We start from the raw sequence: 14,170 nt of genomic DNA, 5'->3' as shown, positions 1-14,170 counted from the left end.
TGTTCCCTTCATTGTTATTACATTCATAGTCAAAACATTTGTCTGCTCCTGTAGTTTTCCCAAGAGACGGAAGGTCTTTTCCAGTTCAGCCAGTATTTTTCCACTTACAGCCATTTTTGTAATGTCCTGAACCCCCTCTAGAGGGATTCTAGTTACTTAATGACAAATTAACCTTTTCTTCTTTATTTTTAACAATTTGTTACCAAATCGTATCAAATGTAACCAGCAAAGACAGCAGAGACACAGTTCTCCTTTTTTCCCCCAACTTTGACAGCTAGTTTGACAGCTGTCAAAATCTATAAACTCCTTCCGCAGGCTCTCTCCCCGATCGCTCCCAGGTTTGGGGGAGGGGTGAATTCCGTTCTCAATGTTAGCTCTTATCCTCCAGCACAGTCACTTAAATTGGCCCAATATAAAGTTAATTGCTCTTTTCCACAAAAAGAAAGGCATTCTCACAACCTTAGTAATAAAATCCTTGCTTTACGATGTTTACAAGGCGGGTAGGCTGACTTCCTTTTAAACACCTTGCCTGATCGTGCCGAATTCCCAGAAATAAATTTCCCTTTTAAGTCCAATTACCGTGTTACTCACGGGTCATTAGTTTTGATCCAAATGTTCAAAGGAAGAAGTTAGCGCTCTCCATCCATGGCTTGCGGCTTCACTCAGCAGGGGAAGCAGTCGAACTCTCAGCACCACGCCACTCCCGTCCCCCGTTCCGAAGCCTTTAAAAAGGCTTCTTTGCGGGTCGGGGGGGCGCAAATGGTGCCCACCGAGTCACCAGGTCCACAGGCTTCAGCGCCTGTGGTTTCTAAGGGTCCCCGCGTCGCCGCTGCGGCAGGACCCGACCCCTGTTGAGCAGATTCCCTCCGGAGCTTGGAGGGAATCCGCCATTACACGATGGCGCCAACCCGGAAGTCCAGTCCCTCCTATTCTATGTCATCCCTGCACTGGTTGATTCTCAGGACATGCTTGCTCCTAGGAGAAGCGGGGTCAGGAATGCTTTCTAGAGATACTGAGTCTGTTAGGTGTTTCTCCCCGGTGCTGTTTCTCCCTCCCAATATTTCCCAGCTTCTCCCCTCTCCAGCCTCTGAACTATGACCTTCTGCAAACCACTGTTCTAAATCTATAATGTCCTCCTCTTCTTGGGAAGGTGCAGAGAGAGGGGTGGGTGGTCCCCACTGTTCCTCCCCAGTCCAGCCATGACAATACCCAAGGAGGGGTATTGTCCTCTTACTGCTCTTTCTGGGAACTGGGGAGGGAACATTGGTTTCCTACTAGTGTTACAATGTGGTGGCTTGGATTGCACGTGAAATATTAATTATAACAAGCTCCTTATTTACTGTGAGTGTACGTGTACAGTGGTACCTCGGGTTAAGAACTTAATTCATTCTGGAGGTCCGTTCTTAACCTGAAACTGTTCTTAACCTGAGGTACCACTTTAGCTAATGGGGCCTCCCGCTGCCACCACGCCACTGCCACACAATTTCTGTTCTCATCCTGAAGTAAAGTTCTTAACCCGAGGTACTATTTCTGGGTTAGTGGAGTCTGTAACCTGAAGCATCTGTAACCCGAGGTACAACTGTACTATAGATTTAAAATGGTGTAACTATTGTTTCCTTTCTCCTGAGGAATCCAGGGAACTATAGCACTGTCATGTGGGGTGCAGGATGGGGCTTCAAGAGAGAATGATCAGCTGTCCTCAAACTACAACCTTATTTAAGGAAAGCCATGAAAAGTCAGACCAGTAGAAAACAAACATAAATTTGGAATGTAGGTACCAGTTATGCCCGTGGTCTGCGGTGATGTAAATTGCTCATCATTCCCTTCTCTGCAACGAATTCCAATGCTGGTGTGAGAAAAAAGCCAGTTCATGAGTGTTTTGTGTTTTGACCCTGGCTCAAAACAAGATGGCCTTCCTTCTGGGTAACCCTCTTTCTCTTTCCTTGTCCCCAGGGCTCCAACATGGGAGGCAAACTGAGCAAGAAGAAGAAGGGCTACAATGTGAACGACGAAAAGGCCAAAGACAAGGACAAGAAGGCTGAGGGGGCGGCCGTGGAGGAAGGCGAGGCTCTGAAGGAGAACGAGCAGAGCCAGGCCACTACAACGGAGACGGCAGAAGTGAAGGAGAACAACCAGGAGGATAAGCAGGGAGACAAGGAGGCCAAGAAGGCAGAAGAGAAAGAAGGGGAGAAAGAGACGGCTGCCCCGAGCCAGGAAGAGCCCAAGAAACCTGAGCTGGAGAAGCCCGAGGCTGTTGTCGATGCCAAGGCTGAGCCTCCGAAGAACAACGAGGCCCCCAAGGCGGAGGAGCCCAGCCCTGCCGCTCCTCCTCCAGCCAGCAGCGACGCGCCGAAACCTTCTGAGCCCAGCAGCGATGCAAAAGCTTCCCAGCCTTCAGAAGCCACAGCTACTAGTAAAGTAGATGACAAGGGCAAGGAGGAAGGGGAAGTCAAAAAGACTGCGGCTCCTGCAGTACCCACAGCCCCCCAAGAAACTAAAAGTGAAGTGGCCCCAGCTTCAGACTCAAAACCTAGCAGCAGCGAGGCTGCGCCTTCTTCCAAGGAGACCCCGGCAACAACAGAAGCACCTAGTTCTACTCCTAAGGCCTCGGAGCCTGCGGCCCCGCCAGAGGAAGCAAAACCATCTGAAGCCCCGGCAACTAATTCGGATCAAACCATAGCAGTGAAAGATTAAATTTGGACAGCCTATTGGGAAACGAAACGGCAGCAGCAGCAGCGGCAGCAACGACGACAAATTAACCACTTTAAACAACCTGTGTATTTTTATTATTATTACCTCTCTCTCTCTCTCTTTCTTTTTTTTTTCCAGCTCTACTAACTCATTTCAGATCTGAAATAACAATATGTATTGCCCAGGAAAAATAAAAAAGGAAAAAAACAAAGTTTAAAAAAAACAGATTGTCCCATCAAGTTGAAAGGGAGGGGGCTGGGGGGCTGGTTCTGGCAGAGGACAGGCTGGGGTGGGGATCCAAATAGTATTTTTGTGGGGGAAATATCTAATATACTTTCTGCCAACTTTGCAAAGTCCTGTATTTCAATCAGTAGTTCAAATAAGGCAACCCAGATGTCCGAAAATGCAGTACCTCTTTTTTTTTGTACGTGAACCGCTTCGTAAACGCACTCCACCAATCTTTGGATCTTTTCCTTTCTTCTTTTTCTCTAATGGGGGGTTTGGGAGTGATGATGTAATTGAAGATTCTGCCCAGTTGGGCTCAGTGCCACACCAATCAGATCTTTATGAAAGCAGTATTTCCTGTGGTTTGTATTTTTTTTTTTTAATTTACAGCCTTTATCATTTTGTATTTTTTATGCAGTGGATGAACGGCAGCTTTCAGACGAAACTCACACAGCTGTCCACATTTTTTCTCAATGCCAATCCTCTGATTCTTCTTCCTCTCCAAATATTTTTGGGAGTTAAAAAAATAAAAAATAAAAACAAAAAACAAAAAAAAACGCATTCTCATCCTACTTAGCCTACCTAGATTTCTCATGACGAGTTTAATGCATGTCCGTGGTTGGGTGCACCTGTAGTTCTGTTTATTGGTCAGTGAAAATGAAAAAAAAAATTCTGCGTTCATTGCAGTTCCAGTTTCTCTTCCATTCTGTGTCACAGACACCAATACACCACTCATTGGGGAAAAAAACAAAACAAAAACAAACGAAAAAGCAAAATGTACAATGGATGCATTGAAATTATATGTAATTGTATAAATGGTGCAACAGTAATAAAAGTTAAATAATTTAAAAACATTTAAGGTGTTAGTGGTTGCAAATTTATTCAGATTAACTCTCCTTTCTTGAACGTAGTGAAAAATATTTGGAGCTGTCCATGGTAGTTTAAATGTGAGCCCCACTCTTTTCAAAGATGGCTTCCCCTGCCATTATCCCTGATATTTGACTGTGCTGGCTGGGGTTAATTGGAGTCCACAGAGCCTAGCAGAGGAAAAGTGGAGAGATTTGGATCTCTCCATTTTCAAACCAAGGGCTACAGTAAATTCAGAGTCGCAAGCTGAGGTCAGTTTTTTCGAAAGGCTGTGCTGGTGGATGTGGAGACAAGTTGGTGGTAGGATCAGTGGGGCAAAAGAAGTAGGGAAAGAAATGTAGCCATGAAGCAAACAAGAGCAGATAGAACAAGGAGTTCTCTGCGAGTTACATATTCAAGGTGCTTTGTCAAATGGACGTAATCCACTAACAGGAAAGGGAAATGTCTATAGTGGCAGAAATAAGCAATAACCAATCACAGGGCAGAGAAGAGAGCAAGGTAAAGACGCAGTATAACTACTTGGGGGCAATTAGGCCTCTGGTTTCCCATGGAGGGGCAGTGGCACAAGTAGCAGACCCTCCAAGTGTCCCTGTTTTCCAGGGACAGTCCTGGATTCTGATTTTATCTTGGAATGTCCTGCTTTTCCTTAGGACATCCCTATTTTCACCGGAGAAATGTTGGTATGGTAGGACGTCCCTATGTTCATCAGAGAAATGTTGGAGCGTATGGAGTTATGTGGCCCCCCTAGGCAAGGAGGTAAATAACTATACAACCTTTATAAGATATCTGAAGGGAGAAGCATTTCCCCAATAGCCAGAACCCAGGCTGTGTAGGGCTCTAAGGGTCTAAACTAGCACTTACTAGTGGACTCTGATAACCAGTGCAGGCATATCAGAACTGGTGAGGTATGTTCATTCCAGCACACCCTTGAAGAATCAGGTGACAGCATTCTATACCGGTGGAAAGTTCTGAACTCTTTCCAAAGGCAGTCCTATAAAGGATGCATTCCAGTCATGCTGTCTAGAGGTTACTAGAGCATGTCAGATTGTAGCCAGGTCATTGTTTTCCAGCAAAAGTTGTAGCTGGCAAATCAGCTGAAGTTAATAAATGGCCACAGCTTCCATCAGAGACTCTAAATCTGGCTGTAATGCTAAGTCCAAGAGTACCTCCAAACCACGAGCCTGTTCCACAGGGGAGAGTGCAATCCCGGCCAAAATGGCCAGCTAGCCAGTTCAGTGAGTCACCTGCTATATTGCTCAGACATAACCCGGATTGAACTTCAGTTTATCCACCTTTGTGGAGCCCAATACTGATTCCATATACCCTTCAGGAAAGCAGTTGCCACATCAACATATAGTGGTACCTTGGTTTGCGAACAGTCTGGTTTGCATATGTTTTGAGTTACGAACCTGTCAAACCTGGAAGTGCGTGTCCCGGTTTGCGAACTTCTTTTGGATTACGACCCCTTTTTTTGGATTACGAACAATTTTTTTGGTTTATGAACAATTTTTTTTGGATTACGAACAATTTTTTTTTTTGAGGCCCCATTGGCAAAAGTGCGCCTTGGTTTACGAATGGATCTCCAGAATGGATTGTGGTCGTAAACCAAGATACCACTGTACTGGTGACACCCAGGGCCTTTTTTCAACAGGAACCCACCAGATCTCAGTTCTGACACCTCTCAGGTGAGCACCTTTTTCTTCCCAGAGTAGCTGTATGAACAAAGCTGACATGGAAGTTTATTATGGTGCAAAATGATCGGGCATGGCACTCATTCCTCAGCAACTCTTTTGAAAAAGCACCTGGGGAAGAATCCATGCCTTTCAAGGAAGCATACAATGAAATAAACAAACGGTATGTTTGTTTTAACGAATAGAAATCAATTGTTAGTGTTTTGTTTAAAGCTGTTGCCATGGGGTGTTTCACCAACCAGCCTCAACATAGCTCTTCCGCAATTTCCTGGAGAATGTCACAGGCCTGTAGGTGTTCCTTTAGAATAAGTAGGAAGTTTTCTGGTCCCTCTCGCTTTATGCTTTCCTTCCAGTCAGACATGAAGTGCCATAACATGGGCTTTAGCAGCTCCTTTTGTTTGAGCCTCAACTGTCCCTGAAGACTACAGATCCTCTTATTCAGTTTGGATTTGAAGACCTGTCCAGCTGCTTGTTTGGGTGGAAACTCACTTTGGGAAAGGAGTGTCTGGTGACTCCTACCCATAGGTTCCAGGGACACGGGTGGCGCTGTGGGTTAAACCACAGAGCCTAGGACTTGCCAATCAGAAGGTCGGCGGTTCGAATCCCTGTGACAGGGTGAGCTCCCGTTGCTCGGTCCCTGCTCCTGCCAACCTAGCAGTTCGAAAGCATGTCAAAGTGCAAGTAGATAAATAGGTACCGCTCTGGCGGGAAGGTAAACGGCGTTTCTGTGCGCTGCTCTGGTTTGCCAGAAGCGGCTTAGACATGCTGGCCACATGACCCAGAAGCTGTACGCTGGCTCCCTCGGCCAATAAAGCGAGATGAGCTCCGCAACCCCAGAGTCGGCCACAACTGGACCCGATGGTCCAGTCCTTTACCTTTACCTTCAACCCATAGGTGCCAGTTCTGTAAGGCTGAGGTGCCTTCCACCTTCCCAAAGTCTGTTGGAATGGGGCCTAGTCCGCCCAACCTTGAAGGGGCGGGAGAAGCAGAGCCCTTCCTCACCCACCTGCCCCTCCCTCCTCCCTCCCTCTCTCTTACTTTTTTTTCTGCTGTCCTCCACCACCTTGGGAGATGCCGTGCAACCTGGCAAGATGTTGCCCTGGTCTCTGCAGCATCTGCAGCAGTCACACAACATTGTGCCAAGGGTGGCAGCACACACTGCACGCATTATGAGCCTCCCCAATGCTGGGCGCAACTTGGCGCCTCTGCTCTTACCCTTCAGAAGAAACAACTGTCAATTCCTGTTGCCATAGGACAGGAATCAGCAGCATCTTTGTCACCCAGAGCCACGTGTGGCATTGGGCAGGTTCTAGGTGGGTACATGGCAGTGGGCATGGGCAGCTGTGGCTGTCGCTGGTGGTAGGCAGAGCCACTTTTGACATACATGCACACATGCAACATGCACACATTCTGTGTGTGCACTGTCACACAATTTCAAAAGGGGGAAATGTGCAAGGGGGTGTCCTACAGAGTGCCTTCCTCTCAAGATGTTGCTTGTCAGTGGTTCACATTCTAGTTCCTGTGCTACAACTCAGTGTTGGGCATGCCTGCCTGGACTCAGAACCATGGCTGTAATCCATACTTTGCCAGGTAAGGCTGGGTTTTAGAAGGCTATATCTGAAGATACAACCCATACATCTTTCCTGATTATACTGTTTCAGATACTTGTAGGTGGAACTGAGAAACCGTCATTTCCCGTGGTACAGATGTCCACGATTTGTGTCCTGTTCCATAGCAGCATTTTGGAAAAGCTGAACTTAATCCACAGATCTACAACCAATGCTACTGTAAAATAGATGCAGATATGTGGTTAGGAGGTGTCTGTTGCTGCATTTGGTCACCTATTGGTACTTGCCATAGTTGAAGAAAATAATATGAGTCCCCATGCACAGAGAAACTGTTGAACTTTTATAAAACACGTTAAAAAAAACCCCCAGCTAATGTGAAAGGATGAGAGATACCAGGCTGCCACGCCATAGTGGATCTTGTACTAGCAACCCTACAAGTCAGCGACTGGCTCACTGCTCCATGTAGCAGCAAGATTGCTGGTTGGAACAGGAAATTGCCGCTGGATGCTATAAATCTTCCAGATTTGATATGCTCCTTCATTCTGAGCAATTTATCAGTGAGGAAGGCCTTGAGGGGGTTTATTGATCTGTGCCTGCCTGAATTCCTTGCCAGCACTTGGGCCTCCTGAAGACAATGAGATGTTGAGATTTGCCATTGCATCTTGTTTGCAGATAACCTGAATGGTTTGAACAAAGCAGATCACAAGACTACATCTGCTTCGACTAGCTAAACCATGCTTGCTACATAGATAAAACTATATCCTAAGTGGAAGGTCTTTTTGTATGAACAATGCTTGCATTAGCTGAAAAGGCAGGGTCCACTCAGTGAGGAGGAGCCCTGTATAGAAGAGGGTAAGGAATACAGACTTTGGCCTTCATTGTAGCTGAAGAAAGCCTTTTAAAAATCATTTGCAGAGATACATACACCAGAAATGCACAGACTGAGCACATAGCCTCTGAAATAACCAAAACAATTGTACAACAGTAACAATGCAATTTTTTAAATGATTTTTTTGTGCTAATTGGTATAGGTGTGCACCACCAACAAAATTTAGTCACAACCCTAGTTCAGTGCTTCAGAAAACTGCCTACTTTAGTTAGAAGTGCCTTGTGAGCTGTCTGATTCAGCTCAGGGTCCATCTGTATAAATCTGCTTCATAATCCCTGCCCCCCTACTTAACTATTGATTTTTTTTTTTAGGCAGCAACTTTTTTTGACAAAAGTGGATGAAATTTGCAGGCACCCGTCTTTCCAGGGTGAATAAAGGCTACTACATTATAGGCAAATGTGTTTAGAGGTTTTTGTGCTGGGCACCTTTGAAGTTTGATTTTTATTTTATTTTTACTTTTTCTATTTTGGGGCAGAGTTTGATGAACTTTGCAGAGAAGGTCACCCCTTCTGAGGGTGTATAAATCCTGCCAAATTTCAAAAGACAGCTGCATTGGTTTTTCCCACAGCGACAGCCATTCCAGTTTTGAGCTGGGTGAAAAAGGAACCACTTTACTCTGCTCCCTTAGTGTTTTGTGGGCTGTTGGTCTCAAAACGGCAGATGTGAGATAGGTGCTCCTAGGTAAGAAAACTCCAAATTGGAGACAACAAAGTTCCACAGACTGCTTCAGATCTCCATGTTCCCACTCTTGCTGCCTCATATAAATCCTGGTTAGCAACCCAACAAGGCAAAAAATCAATTTGAGGCACCACACTTCGTCTCAGAATTCAGGATTTGTCTGAAACTGATGCACACCCCTATTATGTGGGAGGATAGGCGATGGTGAGAAGAAAGAGGAAGATAGACTTGCACATGATGTAATGAGGACCATCTAATTGGTGTCCTAATGACCCTAGGAAAGCCCTCGCTTCCAAGGAACTGCAGTAATTGTGCTAGTTGGAACAGGGCAAGAACATACTTTGTAAAATTAAAAACTCCAACTCAGGTATGGGTACTGGCTGAATGCAGGGATGGTCATTGGATAATAGAAGTTGGTTGCTGTGGACACCAGGCTCCTCCAAGATGACATGCCTGATGGGGAAATTACACAATGACACATAAAATGGAAAGAGGGATAAGTTTCTCCTTTGGCATCAGAGATATCCTAGAAATGAAGGAGGGATGGTACGCTTGTTTATATGCCCAATGTTCAGCCTGGACCCTGAAGTCCACCTCCGAGGGCCTTTTAGCCCTCATTGCGAGAAGTGAAGCTACAGGGAACCAGGCAGAGGGCCTTCTTAGCAGTAGCCTGTGGAACGCCTTCCCGTCGTATGGCAAGGAGATAAAGAACTACACAACTTTTAGAAAACATCTGAAGGCAGCCCTGTATTGGGAAGTTTTTAATGTTTGATGTTTATTATGTTTTTATATGTGCTGGAAGCCGCCCAGAGTGCTGGGGAAACCTAGCCAGATGAGCGGGGAATAATAATAATAATAATAATAATAATAATAATAATAATAATAATAATATATTGCCATGCTCCCACCCCCCAAAACACATACACACACATTTCTTCAAAAGTGGGAAGATGTCCAGGAAAACTAGGAAGAAAGGACTTTGAAGGATGAAGCACTAAAAGTATCCACTAAGAATGAAAAAGAGACTGTGTGACCTATCAAACCTTGGACTAATTCCCTTTGTATTCTGCTACAGCTCCTTGATGTTGAGCCAACACAGCTTCTTTTAGTTCTTTTCTTTTTTAATGCATGCTTCATAGGAAGTTAGCCATTTAAAAAGTGCTAAATGGATCGGCCTAGACATGACTGCCTCCAAGACACAGGGACAGTGCAGGGAAGGGAACATCACAACTAGCTTTCTTGCACTTCTTTGACAGTGTATGCCATCCGTGCATGGCAAGCTGCCCTCTACAGATGAATCTGGCCACCATGACCTTGTAATGTGGATGCTTATGGAAGCCTCAAAATGGAGACATTCCCTCTGAAGCAATCCTATCAAAGACCATGTCTGGTCTACATAGAAATCTTGCTTGCTTTCCATTCCGCCTGGCACTCCAGTGTTAATCCACTTGCATGTGTACCAGTCATTGAATACTAGTTTTGGATTTGCTTAATCTTTGGACCAAAACAGTGTGGGCACTTATCAATTTACAATTATGCAGATGTGATTTCTAGCTCTTCTAAACAATTCTTAGCATTCATGTAGAGCTGTAGAGGGTTCAAGATGCATCACATCACATCAGAATTAGTTTCTTATTACACGTAGGGAGAACAACTGAGATGATAGGATAGCAGCTTACCTAATGCCACCTATGTGAGTTCATGGCACAGGTAATACTTGAACCCGTGACTTCCTGATTTGCTGGTCAGTTGCTTAGCCATTATAAGCCTTCTCAAAAAGGCTAAAATAACCCCAGACAAAGTTAGGACCCATTAAAAAAACAACTTACCTTAGTTTCAACCCTTGTCATCTTCCAGGAACTATCAGCTATGTTAGCAATGGCATTTCCATACTCAGAGGCAATATACCTCCTACTACCAGATTGATGCATTTGAATTATGGTGCTGGAGGAGACTCTTGAGAGTCCCATGGACTGCAAGAAGATCAAACCGATCCATTCTGAAGGAAATCAGCCCGGAGTGCTCACTGGAAGGACAGATCCTAAAGCTGAGGCTCCAGTACTTTGGCCACCTCATGAGAAGAGAAGACTCCCTGGAAAAGACCCTGAGGTTGGGAAAGATGGAGGGCACAAGGAAAAGGGGACGACAGAGGACGAGATGGACAGTGTCCTCGAAGCTACCAACATGAGTTTGACCAAACTGCGGGAGGCAGTGGAAGACAGGAGTGCCTGGTGTGCTCTGGTCCATGGGGTCATGAAGAGTCGGACACGACTAGACGACTAAACGACAACAATTGTGTTTTTACCCCATTACAGTAAGAAACTTGCAGTGACATAGCATGGGTTACCAGGGCCTAGGGCAAGGCAGGATGGGTGGGTGGGAGGGAAATGGATGGAGTGTGCATGTGCATTCAACTGCCTAACAATGTCCATGTCACCCAGGAGATTGTAGCCGTAGATATAAGAAAAGAAGAGTCATTCTGTTGTCTTAAGAGGTTGCTTCCTGGTTCATATGGAGAAACAATTTTCAATTGAAACCAGCAATGGAATTGTGGCAGCACCAGGTATTCAAATTTTGCACCCCTAACAAATTTGCGTCTGGGGCAACTGCCCCTGTGGCCCCTCCCACACTATGCCACTGGAAACCTGAGGTATTGACAGAAGTATTTTTTAAAGTCTGCATGCATATTCTTTTGTTTTTTTGTTTGGAGTATTTATATACCACTTAATTATAATAATCTCTAAGCAAGTAACTCATACAGTCATAACTCGGAATAAATATGCTTCAGGTTGAGCACTTTCGGGTTGCACTCCGCGGCGACCTGGAAGTAACGGAGTGTGTTACCTCTGGGTTTCGCCGCTCACGCATGCACAGATGGTCAAAATGATGTCACGCGCATGCACGGAAGCGGCGAAACGTGACCTGCACATGCATAGACACGCTGTTGCGTCTTACGTTCTGTTCGGGATGTGAACGGGGCTCCGGAACGGATCCTGTTCGCATCCCGAGGTCCCACTGTACAGTGAAAATTAAAATCAGTCAAAACTTTAAAATTGCAATTCAACTAAAATGCCCGCTGGGGGAAAAGGTCTTCATTAAACGCCAGAAGATCAACAAGGAGGGGACTTGTTTGACTTCAACAGCAAAGAAGTTCCATAAAATTGGACCCACAGTGCTGAATTCCTGGCTCCTGGTGAATACAAGCTATGCATCTGAGCCATAAAAGGTAAAGGTAAAGGTACCCCTGCCCGTACGGGCCAGTCTTGACAGACTCTGGGGTTGTGCGTCCATCTCACTCAAGAGGCCAGGGGCCAGCGCTGTCTGGAGACACTTCCGGGTCACGTGGCCAGCGTGACATCGCTGCTCTGGCGAGCCAGAGCCACACACGGAAACGCCGTTTACCTTCCCGCTGGTAAGTGGTCCCTATTTATCTACTTGCACCCGGAGGTGCTTTCGAACTGCTAGGTTGGCAGGCGCTGGGACCGAGCAATGGGAGCGCACCCCGCCGCGGGGATTCGAACCGATCTGAGCCATAGGGGACCACTAACAGTGACTTCCCCAAAGATCTCAGTTAACAGGCAGGGATATAAGGGAGCAGGTGGTCCTTGAAGTATCTTCAACCCAAATTGTTAAGTATCATATAAATTAATACAAGAACCTTGAACGTGGACCAATAGCATGTGGGCAACCAGTGCATAATTTTGAGCACAGTAGTAATGTCCTGACAATAGGTGTGGGACGTGGGTGGCGCTGTGGTCTAAACCACTGAGCCTCTTGGGCTTGCTGATCAGAAGGTCGGCGGTTCGAATCCCCATGATGGCGTGAGCTCCCTTTGCTCTATCCCAGCTCCTGCCAACATAGCAGTCTGAAAGCATGCCAGTGCAATAGATAAATAGGTAAGGCTGCAGTGGGGAGGTAAACGGCAGTGCACCAAAATCACAATTGGCACTTCGAAAGGCACAGACATCTTCCATTGCAGAATGGTTTTCGCAATAATGGGTGGGAGACAGGAATGCAAAACAGATGGATTTATGGCAAAGCCACAAAATAATCTCCAAAGTAAGGAAGATCAAACAAATGAAACAATTATGTTAAGCGATGGAACATATAAAGTTAAGCAGAATAATCAACTAGCTGCTCAAAATATAGCAAAGAAGGTTTTGAACCACACTTGTATTTTTCAAAATGTTTTGGAACCTGAAGGTTCCTGAGAAGCTTATAGGGGATTTCTCACCTGAAGAAAGAGTAACAAGGGACAAACGTCCCTGGAATAGCTTGTTGCTATTGATCTTCAGAAATGCACGTCAGCAATTGAACATAGTGACAGCTTTCTCTAGAAGCCATTTTCTGTAACATTTGCAGTGATTGTGGGGTCCAATGGGCTTGGATCGGCACCTTATGCTCCATGTGCACCTAAAAATGCTCTAAAATATGCAGTGGTTCCTTGGCAGGCTAGACAATGTGCAAATGTTGCCCTAAAAAGGTAAAAGTAAAGGGACCCCTGACAGTTAAGTCCAGTTGTGAATGGCTCTGGGGTTGCGGCACTCATCTCACTTTATAGGCCGAGGGAGCCAGCGTTTGTCCGCTCCGCAGACAGTTTTACCGGGTCATGTGGCCAGCATGACTAAGCCACTTCTGGCGCAACGGAACACCGACACCAGAGCAGCACACAAAAATGCCGTTTACCTTTCTGCCGGAGCGGTACTTATTAATCTACTTGCACTTTTTGATGTGCTTTTGAACAGCTAGGTGGACAGGAGCTGGGACCGAGCAATGGGAGCTCACCCCGTCGCAGGGATTTGAACCGCCGATTGGCAAGCCCAAGGCTCAATGGTTTAGACCACAGCGCCACCTGCGTCCCTTGCCCTAAAAAGGTAAAGGTAAAGGGACCCCTGACCATTAGGTCCAGTCGCGGACGACTCTGGGGTTGCGGCGCTCATCTCACTTTATTGGCCGAGGGAGCCGGCGTACAGCTTCCGGGTCATGTGGCCAGCATGACTAAGCTGCTTCTGGCGAACCAGAGCAGCGCATGGAAACACCATTTACCTTCCCGCCGAAGTGGTACCTATTTATCTACTTGCATTTTGACATGCTTTTGAACTGCTAGGTTGGCAGGAGCAGGGACCGAGCAACGGGAGCTCACCCCGTTGCAGGGATTCGAACCGCCGACCTTCTGATCAGCAAGCCCTAGGCTCTGTGGTTTAACCCACAGCACCACCCGCGTAGGTAGGACACCCCTAAAGTGAGTGGATTAGGCTTTGCTTGCCTGCCTTTCTAATGTGGTTGAGCTTTGCAGCTGCTGGGGAGCAAATCCAGAGAGGTTTCACTCTCTACCCAACTCAGATGTGACCACAGTGCACATGGCAGAGGTTAAAGACTCTTATGCTGATGTAGTACAGCACGAGGTTAAAAGAGCAGTGCTTTTATTTTCTGATAACCCTGGATTCCAAAACAGCGTACAACAAACGGACAAGTCCCTGAACAGATTTCAAAAGATATCACATGTCTGTGAGCTAAACACATTGTTGTTTTAAGCCCTGCTGCTCTGTCAGATTATCCAA

At 46.0% G+C, this 14,170-nt stretch overlaps 2 protein-coding genes across 2 annotated transcripts in view; one reads left to right on the top strand and one right to left on the bottom strand.

Moving 5' to 3' along the window:
* The window catches only part of BASP1 (brain abundant membrane attached signal protein 1), an 80,713-nt gene extending 76,943 nt beyond the window's left edge, over positions 1–3,770 (top strand). Inside the window, exon 2 of the mRNA XM_053397122.1 lies at positions 1,954–3,770. Coding sequence (XP_053253097.1) covers positions 1,963–2,694 — 732 coding nt within the window. The 5' untranslated portion in view covers positions 1,954–1,962 and the 3' untranslated portion in view covers positions 2,695–3,770. The remainder of the gene's footprint in view (positions 1–1,953) is intronic.
* LOC128417895 (dynein axonemal heavy chain 3-like) overlaps positions 1–14,170 on the bottom strand; it is a 584,401-nt gene that overhangs the window by 99,281 nt on the left and 470,950 nt on the right. The window lies entirely within an intron of this gene.

The sequence above is a fragment of the Podarcis raffonei genome, chromosome 7, assembly GCF_027172205.1.
Source record: "Podarcis raffonei isolate rPodRaf1 chromosome 7, rPodRaf1.pri, whole genome shotgun sequence".
NCBI classification, from domain to species: domain Eukaryota; kingdom Metazoa; phylum Chordata; class Lepidosauria; order Squamata; family Lacertidae; genus Podarcis; species Podarcis raffonei.
The sequence above is the reverse complement of the archived record's forward strand: the minus strand, read 5'-3'. Positions and strand labels throughout refer to the sequence as shown.